The sequence below is a fragment of the Halichoerus grypus genome, chromosome 11, assembly GCF_964656455.1.
Source record: "Halichoerus grypus chromosome 11, mHalGry1.hap1.1, whole genome shotgun sequence".
NCBI lineage: Eukaryota > Metazoa > Chordata > Mammalia > Carnivora > Phocidae > Halichoerus > Halichoerus grypus.
Window position 1 is genome coordinate 48,482,317 of NC_135722.1, and position 27,973 is coordinate 48,510,289.

Genomic DNA, 27,973 nt, shown 5'->3' on the forward strand with positions numbered 1-27,973 from the left:
TAAGGAAGATCTTCCATGCTTACGGCTTAGAAGAATACTGTTAAAATGTCCACATTACCCAAAGAATCTACAGATTCAATGCAACCCCTATCAAAATCCCAATGGCATTTTTCACAGAAAAAAAAAAAAAAATCCTAAAATGTGTATGGAACCACAAAAGACCCAGAACAGTCAAAGCAATCTTGAGAAAGAAGAACAAAGCTGGAGGTATCACACTTCCTGACTTCAAACTATATTACAGAGCTATAGTAACCAAAACAGTATGGTACGGGCATAAACACAGACACATAGATCAATGGAAGAGAACAGAGTGCCCAGAAATAAACCCTCATATATATGTGGTCAATTAATTTGTTACAAAGGAGCCAAGAATATACAATGGGGAAAGGATAGTCTCTTCAATAAACAGTGTTGGGAAAACTGGACAGTCACATGCAAAAAAGGATGAAAATGGACCACTCTTATACCATACACAAAAATTAAATAAAAAATGGATTAAAGACCTGAAACCATAGAACAAATGAACATAGAATAATTTTGCACATTAACTAATCGTAAGTGTTCACACTCCAGTATACCTTTTCTGTTTTTGAGTAAGATATGAGCTTTAACCAAAAGCCACCATCCTCATTCATTGGGAATCTTTCCAATATGATTATTTTGGGGCAGATTAAAGATAAATTTCTTGGCTCAGGATCTCAAAGGTAACTTACAGAAATAACTTATAGAAGAAAGAGGAAACTAGTGCATAGAGTATTAAGACACTTTATTGACCTCTTAATGCTTAGAATAAATGATAGACCCAAGACTATGGATGTCCCTCAGGCCTAGATCCCAAAGAGTACTTTTTAAAAACGCAGATTTGACGACTATATATAGAATCCACTTCCCACTGCAATTGATAACCCTCCTCCAATTCTAGTCCCCACTCAGCACCAGGACGGCCAAGGATATTATCATGGAGTAATTTGCCATTCCTGTGGTCTCTGCCATTAATTCAGAAAGTTCAGTCCTTAGAAGTATTCCTATATTCTTGTGAGCTCCTGGTTTCTCATGACCTTCTTATAAGGACTGAAAGTTTGAGTTTCATTAAATATCAATGGCAAGGGTATTGTCTGGCTCCTCCCTAATATCTACTTCAATAAATCATGTGAATATAAGGATGCCATAGGTCCCATTTATGAACTAGGAATGATGATGTCAATGGATATCAGAATAATGATAGGCAAAGACTTGTATGGTGATACATTTAACTCCAAACCTTTGTGGCTTCATTTGGGAACATATTCCTACCCAATAACAGATTTCTCTCCAATATTAATTCTGTCATATCAATTAAAGAAGAATCCCTGACCAATGTTTTCTTGCATTTACTCTATTTACAGGATTCCCTGTAGTATAAATTCATTGATGTAGTTAATCATGGGTTTCTTCCTTTTACAGGACTTCTCCTGAGTATGAAGTTTTTGGTGTTTTTTAAGGTTTGAACTCCTGTTGAAAGTTTTCTCACATTCCTTACATTTGAATGGTTTCTCTCCTGTATGAATCATTTGATGTCGAATAAGGGAAGAGCTTCGGCTGAAGGATTTTCCACAATTAACACATTCGTAGGGATTATCTCCAGAATGAAGTCTTGAATTTTTATTACTGTCTTCAGTCTCACTAAAAGCTTTTCTACATTTATTGCCTTCACAGACCTTTGCTTCAGTATGAATTTTTTGATGCTTAGTAAGGTTTGTACGTCTGTTGAAGAATCTCCCACATTCACTACATTTATAAGGTTTCTCTCCTGTATGAATGATCTGATGTCTAATGAGGGATGAACTCCGACTGAAGGCTCTCCCACATTGATAGCATTCATAGGAATTCACTAAGGTATGACTTTCTGGGTGTTGAATATCTATACTCAGGCTCAAGGCATTCCCGCATTCATTATATTCTGAATATTGCTTACCGGAGTCTAAATTAAATTTGAAGTTAGTTTTAAACTTACCACATTTTGAGGACCCTTTTCTCATAGGAATTCCTTGTTGTATACCCAAAGTTGAATTAACTGACTTAACATCTAAACTTTTCTTATTCTCACTACCTTCAAAGTTTCCCACTTCAGTGTAGACTGTCTTATGAACAAAAGCTGCTTCTGGCAAATTTATGTCCCAGTGTTCCTGGTTCCTATATAACCAATCATTGCTCATCCAAGCATCTAAAGAAGGGGATCCGCTTTTGGTCAGTCTTGTCATAATCACTCCAGGAGGTGATTCTTTTCCAGAAGTTCTCTGCTTTGGAACTGAATCTTGGTTTTCTGAAATTACCTCTCTGCCTAAAAAGAAATAAAAAATTCCATGAACTAGAAAAAGGGAAATTGTTTAATTAGGAAAGGGATGCTAAACCACATAAGGGAATATGCATATTTTATAGGCCTTAAATACAGAATGGAAATGTGAGGTGAGATTAGAAAAATGAGAATTATAGAAGAAATAAAAGGGATAAAAGTATTAAAAGGGACGTTAGGAGGTCATAAAATATGAGAGCTATTCAGGAATATTAGAGAGAATACATAGGGCTTAGGAAAATATCCAGCATATGAACTGGGATAGGGTGGCACATCATAGTTCAAATTATTACTGTTTGTAACTAGTCTGTGTGGGTTATACCTAACCTTCCTTTCTCTAGCATCTTGTCTTTGTCTCTTTTAACCTACGCTGTTCATCAGTAATAAATACACCCTTCTAAAATAGCAATTTAATCATATCTTTAAAAACATGTCTACATTTACAGGCACATCTTAACCAGCTACAACAAACTTGCAATCAGTGCTTCTATTTTCCATACAAGCTGCAATTATTCCCCATATTTAACAAAGGCAGAAAAAAAAAACTGTAATCAGAAGTAGCAGAGAAATCACCCCTTTTCCTGGGCTCAAAATCACTCCTGATTCAAACGGTGCTATGTTATTTTTCTGTGTATTTCCTAGAACTCAAAATTTTACCTGTTCCAGGTAAGATTCAGTTCTCTTGTTTTCACCCGTCTTCAGTTTGTTTCATTTAATGTCTTACTTTCCTTCTCAAGATTCCTTTCTCACTTAGTTTCTGTATAAATACGTCCAATATACTATATATTCTAGCAATTTCTTAATAACTGAATTTCACTGACTCCCATTATCCTTCCGCACATAACTTCAGCTTTATCTAATGCTTTATTTCTACACTTTATTGGAAGCCAAAACACATCTTCAGCTTTGTATCTCACATATTTTTTTTTTAAGATTTTATTTGTTTATTTGAGAGAGAGAATGAGATACAGAGAGCACGAGAAGGGGGAGGGTCAGAGGGAGAAGCAGACTCCCCGCTGAGCAGGGAGCCCGATGTGGGACTCGATCCCAGGACTCCAGGATCATGACCTGAGCTGAAGGCAGTCGCTCAACCAACTGAGCCACCCAGGCGCCCTCACATTTTTTTTTTTTTACCTGTCTCCAAGACAATGCCACTTGGCTATCCTACTACTCTCTTCCAACTCAACAAATGAGACTGAGAATTTCATCTTTCATGTTGAAAGAACTTCCCTCAATGTCCTCAGTTGTTCAGTGAGTCATTGTTCTTCTAATATTTACACTAGAGTCCACAAAGAGATCTTGAATAAACATTGCTCTTTATCCCTTGTATCTAATCTGCCCTGAGGTACTATTATTTTATGAAATGACTTTTGCCTCAAAGCAGCCCCACTGATGCATCCAACTTTGTCAAATACCTATTAATTCAGCCTGATTTAGTCTAATTTCTAGCACAAATTATCTGTCTGTATAATACTCACACTGGAAACTAGACTATTAAAACAATCTCCTAGAGCAGAGCGTAGGAATATAATGAGAGTACTGACTGTAGTTTCCCTGTTTCTGCCTCACCAGTGTATACTGGGTGTGTGGGCAGATAACTTGTAATTTAATTCACAGGTCTTCAGTGAGAGAGAAACCTCTTCAAACCTAGACCTAATTTAATTTAGATGGTAAGATCCTGGACTTCAAGCCTGATGCCATAATGAGACGAGATCTCTTAGGAGACAGTAAGTGTATTTAACGAGGGGGGAAAATAAAAAAAATAATTTGTGGCCAGAGGACAGACTATAGTAGATCAAAATGGCTGCACATTCATAAAAAAACCCACAGCTAACATTGTACTCAAAGGGGGAAAAACAGAGCTCTTCCTCTAAGATCAGGAACAAGACAAGGATGCCCACTCTCACCACTGTCATTCAACATAGTACTGGAAGTTCTAGCAACAGCAATCAGACAAGAAAAAGAAGTAAGAGGCATTCATATTGGTAAATAAGAAGTAAAACTCTATTTACAGATGACATACTATATAAAAAAAATCCTAAAGACTCCACCAAAAAACTACCAGAACTGATAAATTAATTTAGTACAGTTGCAGGATACAAAATATACAGAAATCTGTTGCATTTCTATACTTTAAAATGAAATAGCACAAAGAGAAATTAAGAAAACAACCCCAATGGGAGAGGAGGGGAGGGAAGGGGAGAGGAGGGAGGAAGCTAACAGTCCCATTTACAATTGCACCAAAAAGAATAAAATATGTAGGGGAGGTGGGTGGAGGGATGGGGTAACTGGGTGATGGGCATTAAGGAGGGCACCTGAAGTAATGAGCACCGGGTGTTGTACGAAACTGATGAATCACTAAATTCTACTTCTGGAACTAATTATATAGTATATGTTAAGTTGAATTTAAATCAAAAATAGAAAAAAATATAAAAAACATAGGAATAAATTTAGCCAAGAGTCAAAGACCTGTACTCTGAAAACTATAAAACGCTGATGAAAGAAATTGAAGAGGACACTAAGAAATGGAAAGATACTCCACACTCATGGATTGGGAGAACCAGTATTGTTAAAATTTCCATACTACTCAAAGCAATTTACATATTTAATGCAATCCCTATCAAAATACCAACAGCACTTTTCACAGAACTAGAACAAAGAATCCTAAAATTTGTATGGAACCAAGAAAGACCTTGAATAGCCAAACCCAATCTTGAAAAAGAAGAACAAAATTGGAGGTATCAAGACATACTATGCAAAGCTGTAGTAATCAAAACAGAATGGTACTGGCATAAAAAAAAAAAAAACACACAGATCAATGGAACAAAACAGAGAGCCAGAAATAAACCCACAGCTTTATGATCAATCAATATATGACAAAGGAGGCAAGAATATACAATGGGAAAAAGTCTCTTCAACAAATGGTGTTGGGAAAACTAGACAGCTACATGCAAAAGAATGACACTGGACCCTTTTCTTACACTATATACAAAAATAAACTCAAAATGGATTAAAGACCTAAATGTGAGACCTGAAACCATAAAATTCCTAACAGAAAACATAGGCAGTAATTTCTCTGACATTGGCCATAGCAATATTTTTCTAGATATGTCTCCTTTGGCAAGGAAAACAAAAGCAAAAGTAAACTATTGAGACTACACCAAAGTAAAAATGTTTTGCACAGTTAAGGAAACTATCAACAAAATAAAAACAACCTACTGAATGGGAGAAGATATTTGCAAATGATATATACAATAAAGGGTTAGAATCCAAAATATATAAAGAACTTATAAAACTCAACACGAAAAAACTAACAACAATCCAATTTAAAAAATGTGCAGAGGACCTGAATAGACATTTTTTCAAAATAGACATTAGATGGCCAACAGACACATGAAACAATGTTCAACATCACTCATCATCAGAGAAATGTAAATCAAAACCACAATGAGATATCATCTCACACTGGTCAGAATGGCTAAAATCAGAAACACAAAAAATAAGAGTGTTGGCAAAGATGTGGAGAAAAAGGAACCCTCCTGCACTGTTGGTTGGAATGCACACTGGTATAGCCACTGTAGAAAACAGTATGGAGGTTCCTCAAAAAATTAAAAATAGAAATTCTGTATGATCTAGTAATTCCACTAGTGGGTTTTAGCCAAAGAAAATGAAAACACTAATTCAAAAAGATATATGCAACCTTATGTTTACTGCAGAATTATTTACAATACAGAAGCAACCAAAATGTCCATTCACAGAGAAATGGATAAAGAAGATATGATATATATACGGGTGTGTGTGTGTATACAAAGAAAAAGAATCTTAAATATAATGGACAAACTGGTGTTTGCCAGAGGGAAGGTGAGTGGGGGAATAGGTGAGAACAGGAGAAGAGGATTAAGAGGACACTTATGATGAGCATGGCATAATGTACAGAATTGTTGAATCATTATATTGTACAGCTGAAACTAACATAATACCATATATTAATTATACTTGAGTAATAAAAAGAGATAGATGTACATTCTTTGGCACCCTCCCATAGAGAAGTGGGGTTTTTCTTCCTCTTGAAAATGGGCTACTTCTGTGACTGCTTAGCCAACAGAATACGGTAGAAGTGATACTATGCCACTTCTGGGCCTGGCCTTTAGGAGACTGAAAATTTTGAATTCCTCTCAGGATATTCCCAGAACCTGGCTGGCATGCTATGAGAAGTCCATGCCTCAAGGAGAGGCCACATGAAGGTGCTCTGGTCCACAGGGCCAAAGTCCCCAGTGACACCCAGCATCAACTTCCGGCCATGTCATGAGCCACCTTGACCATTCCATCCCAGCAGAACACTGTATCCTCAGTCAACATCATATGGATCCTGAGAACTCCTAAGTCAACTCACAAAATTGTGAGTTAATAAAATGATTGCTGTTTCAAGTCAGTAAGTTTTGGGGCAATTTGTTAGAAACAATAGGTCACTGAAACAGAAGTTGTTCCAGAAGTATTTACTGAGTGGCAAAATTCCTAAATGTATTTCTCTAAGCAAATCTCTGATGTTCTCATATTTCTAGGACTCATTTTTCATATAACTTCTTTACTCCTATTTTTAAAGTCACTTTCATGTATTTTGTTATTTTCAAATCACTTAGTTCTAACATATAGGAAAGCTACCAATATTTTTATTTTATATCTGGCCACCTTACAAAACTCTTAACAGATATAATAGTTTTGACAATGAGTTTCTTGGATTTTCTAAGTAGAAAGCTACCGTTTACAAATAATAGCTTTTCCTCTCTTCTACTAATTAACTTTCTCATTTTTTTTCATTTATTAGTGACGTCTTTCAGGTCAACATTAAATAATTATAGGAACAGTCTTATCTATTGATTTTAGTGGAAACACCACTGTTTATCTTTACACCCATGATTTGTTCGCCTTTTGCACTAAACAGATTTTGAGTCAATGTCTTATTCCTATTAATCCCAAACTCAGAAACTATGCTTTACCTACAAGACTTTGTTCCTATCTCTAAACTGAAACAAAAAGGAACACTTTAAACCTTAGCCTATCATCCCAATCCTGGGTGTCTGCTCACAAGTCCCCTGGAGACCAGCCATGCCAAACCATCTCTGCCTTTCCTTGGCCTATGTGAGTTTCCCCCAACTACTCAAACCATTCCAATGGCTTATCTGTGTTTACAGATTAAAATCCACAGGATTCTTTTTTCATAGGTTTTGACTAGTTAATTAAGCTGTCCAGAATTTGGTTTTATATTCTCTATCCAAATTTACCTTAAACTGTTTATAATAAACTTGGGTCATTAGCACTTAAATCTAGATGTGCCTCTGATCATCTGATGAGCCTTTAAAGAGCATATGTGTAAGTATGTACATTCCATGTGGCTACGCTGGGCTTCTCACAAACAGCAATGTCAAGCTAGTTGAAGTAGTGGCTGCTAACTTCCAAGAGAAAGAAGTGGCAGCTCCAGGTCCTATCACAGGCTACACCTGGAACCGGCAGTGTCACCTCTACTCCATTTTCTTGATCAGTCTAGTGCCCGCTGAGATTCAAAGGGCGGGCAAACAAAGTCTGCCTCTTTTTTTTTCTAACTGAAGTATAGTTGACACACAGTGTTACATTAGCTTCAGGTGTACAAAGGCTACATCTTGATGGAGAGAGTGACAAAGATTCTGTAGCCACCTTTAATCCACTGTAGTCTACTAACTGTTTTGGTAGATAAGCTACATTTACCGAGGTAAATTCTAGGTAAATTCCAGATTGACTGAAGTATTACTTAAATGAGGAAATAGATGAAATCAGAATAAAATCAGGAAATATGGGACGTCTGGGTGGCTCAGTCGTTAAGCGTCTGCCTTCGGCTCAGGTCATGATCCCAGGGTCCTGGGATCGAGCCCCACATCGGGCTCTCTGCTCGGCGGGAAGCCTGCTTCTCCCCTCTCCCATTCCCCCTGCTTGTGTTCTCTCTCTCGCTGTGTCTCTCTCTGTCAAATAAATAAATAAAATCTTAAAAAAAAAAATCAGGAAATATATTTCTACTTTGGGTATGGAAAAATTCTTATGCCTAGAACTAACAGATATAAAGCACTGGGGGGAAGATACGTGATAACATAAATTTAAAAATATGTATGGCAGGCACCATAAACAAAATAATAAAAAAAACTTCAGCGATATTTCATCTGCTGTAATTGATCAATAGTGGGAATTTCCATGAGATCTTACTTAAAAACCTCTAAAATCTTAATAAAGGACATAAAACCATTTACTGAATCACAAATGACCAAAACAAATAAGATCATTTTTACCTTTCTCATAATCCAATATTTATCTATCCAGTTTTTTCCTTTGGTTCCTGTAAATGTGCAAAAGCTTGAGATATAAAGGTAGGGCAAAACCCTCAAGGAACATAAAGCCTAATGTGGAAGAAAAGACTTATATAGATACAAGCAAAATATAATTGTGATAAATGCTAAAAAGACAAGATTATGATCGTATGGGAGTATATAACAGAAAAAAACGGATCAAGACAGACTTCCCTGAGGAAATGTGAAACTGAGATCAGAAGGAAGATGAGGAATCAACAAGGCAAAGAATAGAAGAACGAGCATTTTATGTAAGGAAACCACATGTACAGAGGCCCTGAGATTGAGGGCAAGCCCCACTCAAGGGACATCTGGAATGTGTGTCTTGTGGAACTCTTTTTTCTGCAGTCCTCCAACACCTATCAGGGTGCTTAGGACCCAGGAGATACTAATACATATTTGCTGCTGACGGGAAGCAGAGCGGTGTGGTTTGGGTGCAAAGAGTGAGGGGAGGATGCAGTGTGAGGCGAGGCTGGAGAAACAGGTAGGGACTACTGTGTTCTGAAGCAAGCAAAACTGCAGTCAGCATAGTGATTTAAGCAAGTACGTGACAGAATTTGATCTTTTTGATTGCAATGTGGCTCAAACACTAGAGTTGGGGAAAAGAGCAAAGAGGCATGGCAAGATCTTTCAGTACGATGAATTAAGAGACTGCAGGGATAGCTGAGATGAGAGACGGTGATGGAACATGGACTAGGGTAGTGGCACTACAGATGGAAAGAAGTGGAAACATTCAAGGGATATTTAGAAAGATAAAACCAAGTCTTAGGTGAAGGAGAAATTGTGTCAAGGATAATACACTATACTTGTGTAACTGGATGGATGGCAGTGCCATTCGCTCAGGGAACAATGGAGGAAGACTGGAAAGGAAAAAGTTATGACTTTGGTTTTAAAGAGCTGGAGTCATCTTTAAGACATCCAAGAGAAATGTCACGTGTCTATAAATTTTTCAATTCGGAGAAGAAGCCTGGGCTGGGGACACAAATTTGTAAGTCACCTACACGTGTGTGGTAAGTGAAGCTGCAGTTGTGGATGTGATAACCTAGAGAAGAAAAGAGAGTAAGAAAAGAAGACAAAATGAGACATGTCGAGAAACTCTGAAATTAAGAGCTAGAGAAAGAGAAGTCTCCACCAGACTGAGAGAGAAAGGCCAGAAAGAGGAGGAAAATAGGATGCACTATAAGAACCTACGAGTGTTTTAAGAATGAGGAGCAGGTAATGTAAGACAAGGAACGAAAAAATATCCACTGGACTTAGCTACAAGAAAGTCTTCTACAACCTTAGTAAGGACTGTTTCAGAGGAGATCTGGAAATAAGAACTAAACTGGAATGGGGTAAGGAATAGAAGGTGAGGAAATGAGAAAAGTATAAAATATGTTGAGAAGATTGGCTATAAATAGGTGAGAAATAGAGTAATATGTTGAGAGAAAAATTTTTTAAATCAGTAATGACCTGAAAATGTTGAAAAACTAATGGGAAGATGAGGCAGAAATGGTAAAAATGTAAGTGAAAAAAGACAGGGAGAAATGGGGTCCAAAGGAAAAGGGTGGGGGTGGGGGAATTTACCTTAGAAAGGAAGAAATTGAATAATTTGCCTATCAAACCAATAAAGATTTCAGGTAAACAATAGGGTGCTAGACTGATAATAATAAATAGATAATACGTTATTAGTGACAGTATGGATTGGTATAACCTTTCTGTAGACAATACAGCACAATGTAACAAGACTGTTAAATATACTCATGCCCTTTGATGATGAAGTTTCTCTTCTAACAAGGTATATCTTATGTAGAACTTATCAGATATGCCTGAAAACTTGGCAATAACCTGAATGTCCAACAGCTGAGGGGGAATGGTTAAATATATTATGATACATGTATATGATGGAATGTTACATGTGAATTAGAAACCACATTTTCACACACTATTTAGTGACACAGGTAATTGCCTATGGTATCATATTAGGTGAGAAGAGCAGAATATAAAGTGACATATCCCTGATGATCCCAATTTTGGAAAAAAACAAATCTTCACAAGCCACAGAGACACATCATCACAAAGAAAAAAAGTCTAAGAAAATAAATCAAAATGTTAATACTGCATAGCTCTGGGGAGTGAGGTAATGGGGTGACCTCTATTCCTCTTCATACGTTTCCATATGTACTAAAATTTACATTAAGCACACAATAATTGATCATCTCCCACAAACAAAATGTTAATAAGAATAAAGAGATTACATGAAGATAGAAAGTTAGGGCACAAGAAGTTCTATAGTAAACGAAAGAAAAATGGAAAAACGGAAGATTACTAAAGTCACTCTGTATAAAGTTTTCTTTAAAAGAAAGAATATGATTTCATGCTGGGTTGGCTAATGTTTGTTTACGTAGCACTAACCACATGCCAGGCACTGTTCTAAGGGTGCTCCCCATATGACTCACTTAAGCCTCACAGGAACATGGAGGTAAATAGTGTTATTAACTCCATGTTACAGATCAGGAGACTGGCAGGTAGGCTGCTCTGGGCCACACAGCTTTAAAAGCGTCTTGTTCCTCACCTGCAACATTCTTTTTTTTTTTTTTTAAAGATTTTATTTATTTATTTGAGAGAGAGACAGAGAGTGAGAAACAGCATGAGAGGGGAGAGGGTCAGAGGGAGAAGCAGGCTCCCTGCTGAGCCGGGAGCCCAATGTGGGACTCGATCCCAGGACTCCAGGATCATGACCTGAGCCGAAGGCAGCCGCCCAACTGACTGAGCCACCCAGGTGCCCATCACCTGCAACATTCTTTTGCCTATCCACTGAAGAAAAAGAATCTGTGAACAAAAGGCAATGTGACTTTTTTCCTTCAAAGCTTCGGTGGTTTTGTCGTCGCCTCCCCGACTCTTACTCGAAGGCTGCTAACAGTACACTGTGTGTTTAACAAACAGAAGCTTCTTATGGCTGCCTCATATCTGCCTGGTTCTTACCCAAAACAGATGTGCTTGCGATTTCTTGCTCCACTGTCCATCTTCTTTCCTTACTCTCCAGCTTGGAGATCTCAATTGGCTTGTAAAGTAGATGTTCTGTTCATGGGGAAAATGAAAAAACAACAACAAACAGACACCTCAGCCATTTTTATAGGGAAGAGATTCCATCCCTCCGTAGTTCTCTAAGAGCTGCTGAAAGATAAGGCCAGCGGTCACCACGGATCTGCGTACATCTAGCTCTCCAACAGAAGGACTTCCACTCAGATACACAGCAGGAAAATCTGCAATTGTGCCCAAAGGATATTAGGAAACCCGAACCCAAGTGCCCTTAACCGCTGAAGCTGTCCTCTAGTTTTTAGCAGCAGGTGAAGAGACCACTGACAGGCAGAGGAGGTAAATACACAGAAGCCACCTTGATGCAATGAATTCAGGTTCCTGTAGTTCTCCAGCATCACATCCCTGTACAGGGTCTTCACAGCAGGGTCCAGTTGTCCCCACTCTTCCTCGCTGAATTCCACAATCACATCTTTGAATGTTATTGGTTCCTAAAACATTAAATTTCTTTTTAATCAAAGGTCACTCCCAAAAAGATTACTAGAGCAGAAATGAACCTGGAAAGAATAGGGTAGGTCGTCAGAATATGTAAGAAAATGACAAACGTTTGGGGTTCTAAGTGATGAAAATCAAGTTATACTAGAGGCCTATCAATTTGGCACTCTGTGAGGGCTGCCAAAGGAAAATCAAGTGCAGTCCTAACCCTAAATTAACTTTTATTTTGGTTGAGGGAAAAAAAAAAAAAAAAGAACAGTTGGAATAATTGTGGAACAAAAAATTACTACAGAGTAAAAGTACCTGACATAAGAGGAGTTCAGAAGAGGAAGAGTTTCGGATAGATTTGAGGGGAATTTGTAATGAAGACAGCTAGCAGCAGACGTAGGGCATTTTCTCTAACTAAGAAAGGCAGCCTGCTAACTCATTCCCATTCAGGTCAGGCAGTCCTTTCCTGATTACCCAAAACGAAGTAGCCACCCCCTCATCAGTCTCTACTGCGTTATGTTTCTTTCTCTCTTTGTAACAATTATTACTACCTGCGCCTGTCTGCCTGTGGGCCTGTCTGCATCTACTGGCATCTCCACAGAGGCTTTCCTTTCGGTTCCCCTCAGCAGTGCAGGTCAGACACGACATAGGTTTTTTTTTTTAAGATTTTATTTATTTATTTGACAGAGAGAGAGCCAGTGAGAGCAGGAACACAAGCAGGGGGAGTGGGAGAGGGAGAGCAGGCTTCCCGTGGAGCAGGGAGCCCGATGTGGGACTTGATCCCACGACTCTGGGATCATGACCTGAGCCGAAGGCAGCCACTTAACGAGTGAACCACCCAGGTGCCCACGACATAAGTGTTTCTTATGAGGGCCTTCACACCATCATGTGTTGCACTTCCCTCTCTAGCATTCCCAACCTTGTCGTGATGGGCACCTTCAGTCACAATGAAATACACATCTCTCCCCTCCCTCTACCGCAGAGCCAGACAACTCTAAGACATCGGATGACTCTGAGTAAATCATCTACGTTAGTTTTGCCTCCTTCCTCACCTTTTTCCCCTCAACCCTCTGCAACCTGGCTTCTATTCCCATGCATGGTAGTATCTCTGTGACGGTTAAGGGAATGGGTATATTCAGGCTGAATTTTCCTGAATTTTTAAAGGATTTATCCTTGAAATACTCTCATCCTTGGCTTTCAGTGACATGGTATCTTCTTGGTTTTCCTCTACCACTTTGATGCTTTCATTTCAGTATCCTTTGGGGTTTCCTCTGCTCCTGCCTATTCAGTGACGTTACTCAGGATTCTGCCCTTGGCTCCCTTCACTTTTAATTTTAAACATTCTCTGGTGGGCTCTATTTCTATGGCTTTGATTATTGTCTACAACCCTGAGGGAACAGATGCACAGATAAATACAAAGATTAAGTATTTTCCAAAGAGTGTATCATCAACTAAAATAAAATAGATCCAATGTCCTATGGGAGAAGTAACAGTCTTACGTCCTTAGACGGACCTATATTTAGCAAAAGTTCAAAAGTTGAAAAAGAAAAAGCAGATCATTTCAGTGAAGAGTAGGAATCCTAATTCACCTGAGAATTGCTAGTTAGTGAGTCAGTTTCCATTTTCTCCTTGATATTCCCCTTCTGGAGGATGACACAATCCTTGCAGGGTATCTCTGAGGAAGATGAAGGAAAACATTAGGGAGACAAGATTTGCCCTGGAGAAACATTTAATGATTATAGTAGTCATTTTAACATGCTATTCATAGGAATCATCTTTAGAGCTTCGGAAAAATAATGTCGTCAGGCCCTACCAGCAATCAGAATCTCCAAAGGTGGGGCTCAGATGTTAAGGTTTTAGAAACTCTAAAAATGGGCACCTGGGTGGCTCAGTTGGTTAAGCGACTGCCTTCGGCTCAGGTCATGATCCTGGAGTCCCAGGATCGAGTCCCACATTGGGCTCCCTGCTCGGGCGAGAGTCTACTTCTCCCTCTGACCCTCCCCCTTCTCATGCTCTCTCTCATTCTCTCTCTCAAATAAATAAATAAAAATAAAATAAGAGCTCTAAAAATGATTCTGATATCCTACCAGAAGTTGAAAAGTATCGGATCAGGGAGAAGAAGGCCAAAATAATATTTTGAGGCTTCATCTGCGTCTACAGCAGATTCCAAAAAATAACTTTAATTCTGTCCTAACTAAAGTCTGTAGCTTTGTAGTAAGTTTTGAAATTGAAAGTATATGCATCCTCGGGCGCCTGGGTGGCTCAGTTGGTTAAGCGACTGCCTTCGGCTCAGGTCATGATCCTGGAGTCCCGGGATCGAGTCCCGCATCGGGCTCCCTGCTCAGCAGGGAGTCTGCTTCTCCCTCTCCCGCTCCCCCCTCTTGTGCTCTCTCTCTCAAATAAATAAATAAAATATTAAAAAAAAAAAAAAAAAGAAAGTATATGCATCCTTAAAGTTTGTTCTTCATCAAGGCTGTTTTGGTTATTTGGACTCCTTTGTAACTTCATATGCATTTTAGGATCAGCTTGTCTATTTCTGCAAAAAAAGGTAGCTGGAATTTTGCTATGAATTGCATTTGAACCTGCAGAGCACTTTAGAGAGTATTATCATCTTAAAAACATTAAGTCATCCAATACATGAACACAGGCTGTCTTTTTAAAATTATTTTTAATGAAAAAAATTGACAGGTAACCCAGTCCAAGGGATCCCAAGGGCTGCTGACGGGCTCTGCAGGCCTCTCGGGGTACTCAAAGGGCAGTAGGTGCGAACTCTGAACTAGTCGTCTTCCATTGGACCTGTGGAGACTGGGGTGGGCAGTTGTAAGTAAATGCCTTGTGGCTTTTGCTAGGAAATCTTAAAAAAAAATTCACATAAAAGTGACCCATGTATTTTAAACCCATGTTGTTCAAGGGTCAACTGCATAAGAACAGATCATATGACAGTAAAGATAACTTTACTTCTTCCTTTCCAATTAGGATGCCTTTTCTTTCTTTTTCTTGTTTGTTGCACTGGCTAGTACCTCCAGTATAATGTTGAACAGACGTAGCCAGAGTGGGCATCCTTGTCTTGTTCCTTATCCTTAAGGGTAAAGCTTTCAGTCTTTAACCATTAAGTATGATGCTTCCTGTAAGTTTTTCATAGATGCCCTTTATCAGGTAGAAGAAATTCCCTCTATTCCTAGTATATTGAGTGCTTTTATCATGAAAGGGCAATGGATTTTGTCAAATGCTTTTTCTGTATCAAGAGGACCTTGTGTGCACCTGGGTGGCTCAGTCGATTGTCTACCTTCAGCTCAGGTCATGATCTCAGGGTCCTGGGATAGAGTCCCGTATCAGGCTCCCTGCTCAGCGAGTAGTCTGCTTCCCCTTCTCCCTCTGCCCCTCCCCTCCACATTCACATTGTTTTAAGCCACTGACTTTGTGGTCATTTGTTATGACAAAAATAGAAAACTAATATAACTAACTACAAATAAGCACCACCTCAACTCCTTCTCTGAAACTGTTCTAAAGCTTAACAATTACTTCATAATCAACAATTTCAGTAAATTACTTTCAATATTCATCTTAATAGGAGAAGCTTTTTGTCACAGCATTGCTGAACACTCCCTTCTTGAAGATTTCTCTTTTCTTAGCTCAAGATACTAACATTTCTTGGTTCTCTGATGTCCTAGATTATGCTTTTCTAGCCTGCTTACCTGGCTTTTCTTCTTCTGTTTAATCCTTTATTTCTTTTTCAAATAAGGACTAAATATAGCAACAATATCATCACTCTCCCCAGTCAACAATTCCTTGTAAAATATCCAATCAACTGCCTCATGACTTACAAGGTTCACACATTCATGTGATTGGCTATACATCTTTTATGTTTAATTTCTAAATCCCTCGTCCATATCCCCACTTCTCCCTTAAAATTAGTTTGTTTTAGGGCGGTGCCTGGGTGGCTCAGCAGGTTAAATGTCCAACCCTTGATTTCAGCCCAGTGGTGACCTCAGGGTCATGAGATGGAGCCCCACGCTGGGCTCCGTGCTCAGTGCAGCGTCTGCTGGAGATTCTCTGTCCCTCTCTCTCTCTCGCTCTCCCTCTCACCCTGCTTGTGCATGCATGCTCTCTCTAAATAAATACAATCTTCAAAAAAAATAAAATTATTTTGTTTTAGAAACTGGATTATCTTGTAGTTTCCCAGAGTTTAGATTTTACTAATGGCATTCCCATGATATAATTTAACATGTTCCTCCATCCTTTGTATTTCCTGTAATGGGTAGTTAGAGCTATGATAGCCCTTAAGTATTGATGCTCCCTAAGGATATGTATTTCTCCTACTTCTGTTCATACCTGTAACTTTCCAAACCCACAGAGATCTCAAATTCAACATGCCACATAATTACTGTATAAATGCCCTCCCATAAAATCTGTTACTTATGCCCATTCATGTATGGCAGAACATGCACATTTCTTATCCCACTCACACCTTATATGCAGTCCATAATTCCTTTAGGTTCAAACTCCTGTTTTCCCAATACTCCCTCATCCTTTAACACCTCACCTATCTTAACTGATTTTCCTGTTTTCAGAGTCCTCAGGTCTATCCTTTAAACAAGATGTTGATAATCTTTTTCTGTGAAGATCCAGATAGTAAATATTATGGGTTTTGTAGACAATACAGTCTCTGCTACAACTAATCAACTCTGGTCATGGCATGAAAGCAACTGTAGACTAAATGTAAATCAGTGAGCATGGCTGTGTTCCAAAAACACTATCTCCAAAAACATTTGGCCTTTGGGCCATAGTTTGCCAACCACTACTCTATATTGATATCAAAATGATATTTTAGTTTATTTTTTTTAAAAGATTTTATTTATTTGACAGAGAGAGACACAGTGAGAGAAGGAACACAAGCAGGGGGAGTGGGAGAGGGAGAAGCGGGCTTCCTGCTGAGCAGGGAGCCCGATGCAGGGCTGGATCCCAGGACCCTGGGATCATGACCCGAGCCGAAGGCAGACGCTTAATGACCGAGACACCCAGGCGCCCCAAAAACATTTTAAAATGCAAATCAAATCATTTTACTTCCCTACCCATGCTGTGAGATCTCATTCTCTATTTCTATTTCCTACAGAATAAAATCCGTGCTTCCTTAAATAGTAAAGTCCTTCATGTTCTGGCCCTTGACACCCTCTTAGCTTCAGAAAAAGATAATTTCTTTTTTCTTTTTTTTTTTTTAAAGATTTTATTTATTTGACAGAGACATAGCGAGAGAGGGAACACAAGCAGGGGGAGTGGGAGAGGGAGAAGTAGGCCTCCCGCTGAGCATGGAGCCCGATGTGGGGCTCGATCCCAGGACCCTGGGATCACGACCTCAGCTGAAGGCAGACACTTAACGAATGAGCCACCCAGGCACCCCAAGATAATTTCTTTTCATATGGGAAGAGTCAATTACTTTTTTTAGGGTTCTTTTTCTTTTTAATTGAGGTATAATTAACATATAACATCATACAGTTGACCCTTGAACAACAAGGGTCGGGGCACCAACCTCCTGAGCAGTTGGAAATCTGCATATAACTTTAGACTCCCCCAAAACTTAATTACTAATAGCCTACCACTGACCAGAAGCCATACCAATAACATAAGCAGTCTAATGCATATTATATATATATATTACATACAGTATTCTTACAATAAAGTGAGCTAGAGAAAAGTGTTAAGAAAATCGTAAGAGAAAATACATTTACAGTACTGTGCTGTATTTATTGAAAAACACCCATATATAATTGGACCCACACAGTTTAAACCCATGTTGTTCAAGGGTCAACTGTATTAGCTTCAGGTGTACAATGTAATGATTCAATATTTATGTATATTGCAAAATGACCGCCACAATAAGTCTAGGTAACATCTGTCACCATATATATTTACAAAAAGTTTTTTCTTGTAATGAGAGCTCTTAAGATCTAATGTCTTAACAACTTTCAAATATGCAATACAGTATTATCAACTATAGTCACTACCCTGTACATTACATCCCCATGACTTATTTTATACCTGGAAGTTTCTATACCTTGTGACCCTCCACCCATTTTGCCCATCCTCCCCCCCCCCCCCCACCTCTGGCAATGACCAATCTGTTCTCTGTATCTATGAGCTCATTTTTTCCTTTTTTTTTTTTTAGATTCCACATAAGGGTCAACTATTATTCTACTGCCAATTTTCTACATTCTCACCTTCAAGTATTTCAATCACATCCTTTATGAGGGTCACCACTTCTTTGCTGTTCCTTGGATGTTGTAAATTCACCCAAGTCCTGATGTCTTCAGGGAGAATTGTCAGAAATTGTTCTAGCACCAACAGCTCTAGGATCTGCTGCTTTGTATGAACCTCTGGTCTCAGCCACTGAAGACAGAGCTCCCAGAGTTGGCACAGGGCTTCATGAGGCCCAGACACTGCCAAATACTGGAAATTTCTGAATCTTTGACGAAAGGCCTCAGAGTCGTAGGTTTCCATGACTGGGATGGATTCCTGTTGCCAGGACACATCTACTCTCGGGGCGTCACTTTGTTCATGTAGAATCAGGTTTTGAGGTTTTGAGATAGCCATCAACTTGTTCAGAGGCTGCATCTTCCTGTACAGAACTCCCACTGTAGTTTGAATTTGTCTAACTAGAGGATTCTAGTAATTCTTGGGCTTGGGCTAAGCACTTGTGTGCAATATATGTGCAATGTGATTTCAGCCAAGTTCTATCTCAATAAGAGAAAAGTTCCAGGAGCTTCAGACAGAAAGCTAACATTCAGGTACCTGAGAGAATGAAAAAAAGACACCAATATGACCTATATTTAATGAACACGTTTTAGCATAGTGTTAAAAGATAAAATAATACAAATAATATTCTTAAAATTGTCTAATAAGATAAATATTATGGACTATTCTTCCATTCTTGTTTCCCTTTTTTATAACAAGAAAATATACTGTCTCTTTCCCTTCACCACCCATCAAAAAGACAGAAAACACAGACATCACACAAAAAGTGATAAATGAAATAGTCCTTTTAAAACAAACCTCATAATTTAATTGCAATTAGATTTCTCCTGTACCAGGTGACAACACATTTTTGCTTTATTTTATTTTTTTTTTAATTTTATTTAGTTATTTAACAGAGAGAAAGAGAGAGAGCACAAGCAGGGGGAGTGGCAGGCAGACGGAGAGGGAGAAGCAGACTCCCCACTGAGCAGGGAGCCCAACGTGGGGCTCAATCCCAGGACCCTGGAATCATGACCTGAGCCAAAGGCAGACACTTAACCAACTGAGCCACCCAAATATCAATAAGATTATATAAAATGAGTAAAATTGGAAATACCACTAGAAATTAAGTTAAGAAACAATTATTTAAAAAATAATGTGAGTCATTTCATTGTCAGGGATAAATCAAAAAGTACATTTCAATGACACAAAAACAGACACATAGATCAATGGGTAGAGAGCACAGGAAAAAACCCATACCTATGTGGTTAATTAATCTATGACAAGGGAGGCAAGAATACACAATGGGGAAAGGACAGTCTTTTCAATAAATGGTGCTGGAAAACTGGACAGCTATAAGCAAAAGAATGAAACTGGACCACTTTCTTACACCATATGCAAAAATAAACTCAAAATGGATTTAAAAATCTAAATATGAGATCTGAAGCCATCAAACTCCTAACAGAAATACAGGCAGTAATCTCTTGGACATCAACCTTAGCAACATATTTATGGGTATGTCTCCTCAGACAAGAAAAACAAAAGCAAAAATAAACTGTTGGGACTACATCAAAATAAAAACTTTTGCACAGTAAAGGAAACCATCAACAAAACAAAAAGGCAACCTACTGAATGGGAGAATATATTTGAAAAGGACGTATCTGGTAAGTGGTTGATATTCAAAATATATAAAGAATTTGTACATCTCGATACACACACTGACACACACACACACAAATTCGATTAAAAAATGGGCAGAGGACCTGAATAGACATTTTCCCAAAGAAGATATACAAATGGTCAACAGGTATATGAAAAGATGCTCAACATCAATAATCATCAGGAAATGCAAATCAAAACCACAATGAGCTATCATTTCACACCAGAAATAACAAGTGGTAAGAATGTGGAGAAGACAAGAAATAACAAGAAATAACAAGTGGTAAGAATGTGGAGAAAAGGGAACCTTGTGCACCGTTGGTGGGAAGGTCAATTGGTGCAACCACTATGGAAAACAGTATAGAGGTTTGTCAAAAAATTAAAAATAGATATACGATATGATCCAGTAATTTCACCACTGGGTATTTAGCCAAAGAAAATGAAGACACTAATTTGAAAAGATATATGTACCCCTATGTTTACTGAATTATTTACAACAGCTAAGATATGAAAGCAACCAAAGATGAATGGATAAAGAAGTAGTATACATATATAATGGAATATTACACAGCCATAAAAAAGGATGAGACCTTGCTATTTGCAACAACATGGATGGATCTAGAGGGTATTATGCTAAGTGAAATAAGATGAGAAAAATAAATACCATATGATTTCACTTACATGTGGAATCTAAAAGCCAAAACAAATGAACAAACAAACCAACCAAAAAGACTCTTAAATATAGAGAACTGGTGGTTGCCAGAGTGGAGGTGGGGGACGGGGGGAGATATGAAAAATAAAGGGAATTAAGAAGTACAAACTTCAGTTACAAAATAAGTCACAGAGATGAAAAGTACAGCATAGGAAATATAGGTAGTAATATAATAACATGGTGACACATGGTAACAACACTTATCGTGGTGAGTACTGTATAGAACTGCAGAATCAATATGTTGTATACCTGAAACTAATATTGTATGTCAATTTTATTTTAATTAAAATTAGTACATTCCCAGATTATAATGATTAGAAGTTTTCATTTGTTAGGACTCACTATGGGCCAGTCTGCAATGTCCACCAGGGAGGTCATAGGCTCAACTAAACATTTAGACTCACAAGACTACATGGGCTGTATTTGGCACCAGTTTGCTCAGAAGGCCACTGAACAGAAAACACAGCTTGCTAGCAGAGTGAGTAACTGGCACTGTTCTTCAGTGGGAGTCTTCATACAATATAGCCAAGTCAAGAGATTCACATAGGTTGTACAGAAAGCATATTGACTGAAAAGCCTTCCCACAAGAGCCAGTATCTCTTTTAACAACTATGAGCAGAGCACTCACTGTTCCCCAAAGAGCTTGCCCAAATATAAGAGTCATTACATTCAGGGAAGTTTGGAAACAGCTTTCTACCCAATTGACAATTCTCCCAGTATGGATGCAATTCAACTTCCAGGGTTCATTTTATTACACGTCTCTAAGCCAGGGGTTAGGAGCAATCTCGTACCAGGGGAAATCTGACAATGTCTGGAGACAGTTTTGGCTGTCACAACTGGGGGCTCTTACTGGCATCTAGTGAGAGAAGCCCAGGGATCCTGCTAAACATCCTACAATGCACAAGACAGTGTTCTGTAATGGAGAATTGTCCAGCCCAAAGTGTCAGAAATTCCAAAGTAAAGAAATCCTGCTATAGAGAATACACAGTGACTAAGAGTACATACTTTGGAGTCACACTGACATGAGGTTAAATCCCAGCTGTACTAGTTACTACATGTATGAACTTAAGCAAATTATTTAACCAAACCGTGAGTTTTCTCAACTGTAACCTATCTGATTGAATTACAGGGGTTAAAAGAACACTCACCCACTTCTTGACAGGTAATACACACTCAATATGCATTTTGTTGAGAGTTTTTTTTTTAAATCATAAATGGATGTTGAATCCTGTCAAATGATTTTTCTGCATCTATTGAAATGATGTGATTTTATTTTTCATTTTCTTAATGTTGTGTATCACACTGACTGATTTGCAGATATGTTTGCAAATCATATCTGGTAAGAGATTAATATCCAAAATACATAAAGAACTCATACAAATTAATAACAAAAAACAATCTGATTTAAAAATAGGCAGAAGATTTGAATATTTTTCCAGAGAAGACATTTGAACATTTTTCCAAAGAAGACATACAGGTGGCCAACAGATACATAAAAAGATGCTCAACATCACTGATCATCAGGCAAATGCAAATCAAAACAATACAATGATGTATCAACCCACAGCTGTGAGAATGGTTATTTCTTTTAAAGATTTTATTTATTTATTTGACAGAGAGAGACACAGCGAGAGAGGGAACACAAGCAGGGCGAGTGGGAGAGGGAGAAGCAGGCTTCCCGCTGAACAGGGAGCCCAATGCAGGGCTCGATCCCAGGACCCTGGGACCATGACCTGAGCCGAAGGCAGATGCCCAACAACTGAGCCACCCAGGCGCCCTGTGAGAATGATTATTATGAAAAAGACAAGACATAACAAGTGTTGCCGAGGATGTGGAGAAAAGGGAACCCTTGTGCACTGCTGACGGCGGTGTCGATTGGGGCAATCATTCTGGAACAGTATGGAGGTTCCTTAAAAAATTAAAATAGAACTACCCTATACCCAGCAACTCCACTTCTGGGTATTTATCCAAAGAAATTGAAAACACTAACTGGGAAAGATATATGCACCCTCATGTTCATTGCAGCACTTTACTTGGTTTACAATAGCCAAGATATGAAAACAACCTAAATGTCCATCAACAGATGAATGGATAAAGAAATTTATCTACACACACACACAGGAATATTATTTAGCCATAAAAAGAATAAAATCTTACCATTTGCAACAACATGGATGTACTTTGAGGGAATTATGATAAGGGAAATAAAGTCAGAGAAAGAAAAATACTGTATGATCTCTCTTATATGTGTAATCTTAAAAACAAACAAACAAAAATACAAGCTCAGAGAACAAATTGGTGGTTGCCAGAGAAGAGTGGTAGGTGGAAGAAATAGGTAAAGGGGGTCAAAGGTCTCCCAGATCTCAGTTTCTAATACCATTCTTCAATAAAGGAACCAGGGCTTCATGGAGAAATGACTTATTCTAGAACTGGAGCAAGAAATATACAATATGGGGGTGCCTGGGTGGCTCAATCAGTTAAGCATCTGCCTTCGGCTCAGGTCATGATCTCCGGGTCCTGGAATAGAGCCCTGCACCGGGCTCCCTGCTCGGCAGGGAGTCTGCTTCTCCCTCTGCCTCTCCCTCTGCCCCTCTAGCCGACTTGTGCTCTCTCAAATAAATAAAATTAAAAAAATATATATATATACAAGATGAGCTTGGAGCACCCTGAAGTACTAGAAACTAGATCAGAGCTCAAAAACAAAAACACATTCACTGGGGCATGTCCAAGGCACCCAGGAGCCAAGTGAAAGAGCTCCCAATGGCCAAAGCTGAAACAATATGAGCAATAAATAACCCAAAGTATAAAATTAATACTCATAAACTATACTAATATACATGACTGACTCAATCAGTAAGTAAATGGGGAAGACTAGACCAATCTCTCATGCAGAAGAATCCCAAATAATTTGTGTAGATACTCAGTCCTCCAGGAGGTGGCACATAACTCTCCATCCCTTGAGTTTGGGCTCTACATAGTGAATCCCTTCCAAAGAGTAAATATGGGAAGAGGGAAAAAGAATAAATTTATAGTGGAGAAACCTGAAAAAATACACCTCAGTCATGTGATCAAAGTTAACATCAATAATGACAGGGCATGTTGACAGTATGTACCTTTGAGATGATGTGGTAGAAACAGCACTTTATCTCTGTGATTTGCCTTCCCCAAACCCATAACCCCAGTCTAATCATGAGAAAAATTCTAACAAATTCTAATAGATGGGCTTCCTATAGTATACCTGAAGAGTACTCCTCAAAATTGTAAAGGTCATTAAAAACAAGTCTCAGAAACTGTCACAGCCAAGAGGAGGCTAAGGAGACATGACAACTAAATGTAATGTGGCATCCTGGGTGGGATGCTGAATCAGAAAAAGGGCATTAGGCAAAATTTAAAGAAATAAGATCAAAGAATGGACTTCAGTTAATGGATCTAATTAATAGATCTAATTAACATACTAATTTGTTACTAATAGGGGAAACGGATATGGGGTATATGGGAGCTCTTTGTACTATAGTCTCAATTTTTCTGTAAATCTGAAATTGTTGTAAAATAAAAATTTTATTTAAAAAATTAAAGGACACTTGCCTGATGTATTCAGATTCAAAAGGATGCGTGGTAAATTTATGAAACAGAATTAGGGAGCCATTTAGTAAAACAGGATGAGATTAAGGTAAATATCAAAATGGATTAAGAGACTGACAATCTTGATTAGGAGTAAAGAACAAAAGGGACACTTCATTGAACCAGTGATATGATAGACAAATCTAAAAGTCTCTCCCAAAATGCTGAGGTAAGGGAGAACAAAATCTTATGGTGAAAAACAAATTAAAATTATGGAAAATTTTTTGCAAATCAAAGGATCCATGCATATGGCAAAAGGAAAAATAATCAAAAGCACATGAGAACTTTTATGATGAAAATCAACAGTCTTCTATCCTATCCTCTTTTCTATGCCCAGGTTTACTACCAAGAGGTGATTTTTCTGGAAATTTTTTTTTGTGTTATGGGAGATTTCTGTCACTTGACCTTGTAGATTTCATTAAAAAAAATTTCTACCAGTCATATTTTAAATTTAAGAGCTTTTTCTTGTTCACTGATGGTTCTTCTTCCACTGCATTGTGCTTGTCTGGTTGTTGCAATTACTTCAAATTTCTTTGGCAATTCTAATATGAGTTTTCTGTTTCTTAAATTCCCTTTTATTCTGTGGTCAGGGCTTCTGTTTATCTTGGTTCTTAGACATCTGGTGTTCCTTAGTTTTCTATTCATACTTAAGAATCAAGTATTAGGGTGACTATTCCAGAGAGCCGTACCAATTTCTACTTCGGCTGTATCAGTAGATTAGTAGATTGGTTTTCTAATGGGCATCTACTCTGAATGGGAGAGATCCTCCTGAGAGTCATGTGTATATGGGTGAGACACACAGATTGGCATGCTCTGATTTAGGGTGAGTGGGGGGAGCTGGCTCTCAGGCTGTGCCTCCCTCCCCACATAACAGAGTGAAAAGGTTTTACTTTGAAAGGAACACCCACATTAAAAGCCTTAGTTCTCCTCAGATGGTTTATTCAATTTATTTAGGAAAAAACTTTTTGTGGGAGGAAGGCACTTTAGCTAAACTGCTTCTTTATATAGGTGGGAAGGGAAACGGGTGGGGAAGTTGGGGAGATGATGGAAAGAGAGGTTTCACATGTAATCCTTCACTCGAGTCCTCTATTCTACTGGATTCTCACTCCCACACTGTGTTGGAACTTCTGATACTCAGAGGAAGCTTCCACCTCCATTGTGGTTACCTCACAGTACATTCTAAGTTGTGGCCCTTTCTACAGTTCCTTAAAAACTGTGTTTCTCTCCACTCGCCATCTTGTAGAGATGTATTGGCACCATTTATATGCTCATTAGTGCCCCTCTTATATGTCCACCAGACACAGGGCAAAGTGGATCAACTGAAGGAAGATTTTGAGATCCAACACTCTAAGCTTAAGGAAAGCACGGTCCATTAAAAAAGAAAAAAAGGAAAAAAAAGTTTCAAAGTGCTTCAGAAGCATGATGGAGTCCCACCAAAGAATGAACTACATGCCAGATACTTTTTAAATTACCCTAAAGGGAGAAAGAAGGAAAAAAAAGCTCAAAGGCAAATGTTAAAAATAAAATGAAACGCTAAGGAAGCACAAAAATTTAAAAAATTAAAGGTAGAAATAATAAAAAGGATATCCACTATAACAGTAAATGTACTAGATAAAAAATTTCACTATATAAACACTCAAAAGACATCCAAAACAAAAGAACTGGAAAGCTGAAAATAAAAGGATGATTAAAAACATAATAAACAAGTGTAAGCAATATGCAGGGATATAATGATTTAAAAGCACAAATGCATTAAAGTAGACAAAAAGGAAACTTTAAATGATTGAAGGTACAACTTATAATGAAATATGACTTGTTAAATGTAACAAATAACATAATTGGAATATATTTATTGTAAAATCCTCAGAAAACAAAAGATGAATTCAACAATGACACGCCAGAAATGGGAGTGACTAGCGCAACTTTCTAAATCCTTAACACATAAAGTAAACTAAAATTAAGTAATAATATAGTAGATATGAAAACGTGCTTACTGTGATATATAAAACCAGGTAGAATGTAGTTTCTATTCAATCACTTACAAAAATGTTTACAAAAGCTACTATATATTAGGTTACAAAACAACCTCCTCAAACAAAAAGTATCTACCAGTGGGACAGACCACACTTTCAGAATGAAACCTAGAATTTAATACAAACAAAAAGAATTCTCAGCTAATTTAAAATTTAAACTTTGCATCAAAATACAATTCAAAACAGTAAAAACATTGCATATCAAAATCGACAGAGCACAGCTTAAGTTCCACTGTTAGAAATGTCAAAGCCTTACATCTGTAATTAAAGAAAAATGAGATGAATTAAATATCCAACTCAAAGTGAGAAAAAGCAACAAAATATACTGGGATTTTATAGCTTAAAATATAAATACCTTACTCGGTATCAGTAATTACAGAACCAGGGACAGACATGTTCAGGAGGACATGCGTGCATTTAAGATTTCAAAAAAGAACAGTTTGGATGATAGAAGGTGCAAGGTATGGCTGTGACTGCGAGAAGCTTAAGGGGTCTGTAAGCGATGAACACTGGAATTAACAAAGTCAAGAACGGTTAAAGTACTGAACGGACGCCTTTCAGAACGATGGTGGCAGTCCGGATGAAGAGCTAAGAGTGTGAGCCAGTACCACGGGAAGGGAGGGCTCAATAAGGCGCAGGTGACAGGAATCTGGAGCGTTAACCACCCCGGTGACACAGGTTCAAAGGACTGTAGAGCACTGAGGAAACTGAACAGGTGCCAATTGTGCGCTGGTAGTATCTGTGGGCAAAGAGGGTTGTTTAAACCAAACAGCTGATAGGTAGGGCCACAGCTTGAGGTAAAAACAGACTTTGGAGAATAGCGCAGATAAAGGGGCGCAGAAGCAGTTTGCAAATGAAGCGTCTGAAAATAAGGAAGATGCCTTGAAGTTTTATGTTTGGAGGACTGGCTAGGAACGACTAGGAAGGAAGGCAAGCTGGAATGAAGTTTTCTCCAGTTTCTTTTCCAGCTGATCGATCCTGCCACACTCGGTATTTCCACGAGGAATCAATACCAGTCATTCCCCAACAGACTGGTGAAGCCACTTTCATCAGGTCGAGCGCCTGGAGACTGCCCCCCGTTACAGAATGGAAGAGAGGCCGGCGCTAAACGCTGTGTATATGTGCTCTCCCGCGCAGCCCACGCCTCCCCCGCTCCCCGTGCCCTGCTCCAGGTGGTCCCGCAGAGACTGCGGAGCGGAGCGCCGCGCCGGAAGCCGCCTCACTGCGAACAGCCGACGCGCTCAAGCGGGATTCCCAATTCCGCACACCCGCGTCCTCACCGCCCGCTGACCCAGTGATACCTGCGGGCACCGCTCCCAGCGGGGGCTCCGTTCGGTCACACCCAGGCGCCAGATCCGCCAGGAGTCGCGGGGCCGCCGGCCTCGCGGGCGGAGGGAGCCGGCGTGGGTAATCACGCCACAGCTAAGAAACCGTGACCACACCAGGTACTTAAACGCCGCCGCCAGATCTGTGTCTCGGAAAAGCCGGCGCGCGCCCCCGGCGCACGCATGCGCAC

At 38.8% G+C, this 27,973-nt stretch overlaps 1 protein-coding gene across 1 annotated transcript; it reads right to left on the bottom strand.

Annotated features, from left to right (window-relative positions):
* Window positions 1–27,973, bottom strand: ZNF215 (zinc finger protein 215). The gene is made up of 6 exons (XM_078058448.1): window positions 27,759–27,973; window positions 18,412–18,990; window positions 13,794–13,877; window positions 12,080–12,212; window positions 11,668–11,763; window positions 1–2,320 (listed from the first exon to the last, which is right to left on the bottom strand). Exons 2-6 carry the CDS (start codon window positions 18,811–18,813, stop codon window positions 1,380–1,382), a joined length of 1,656 nt encoding a protein of 551 aa, XP_077914574.1. The 5' UTR covers window positions 18,814–18,990; window positions 27,759–27,973; the 3' UTR covers window positions 1–1,379.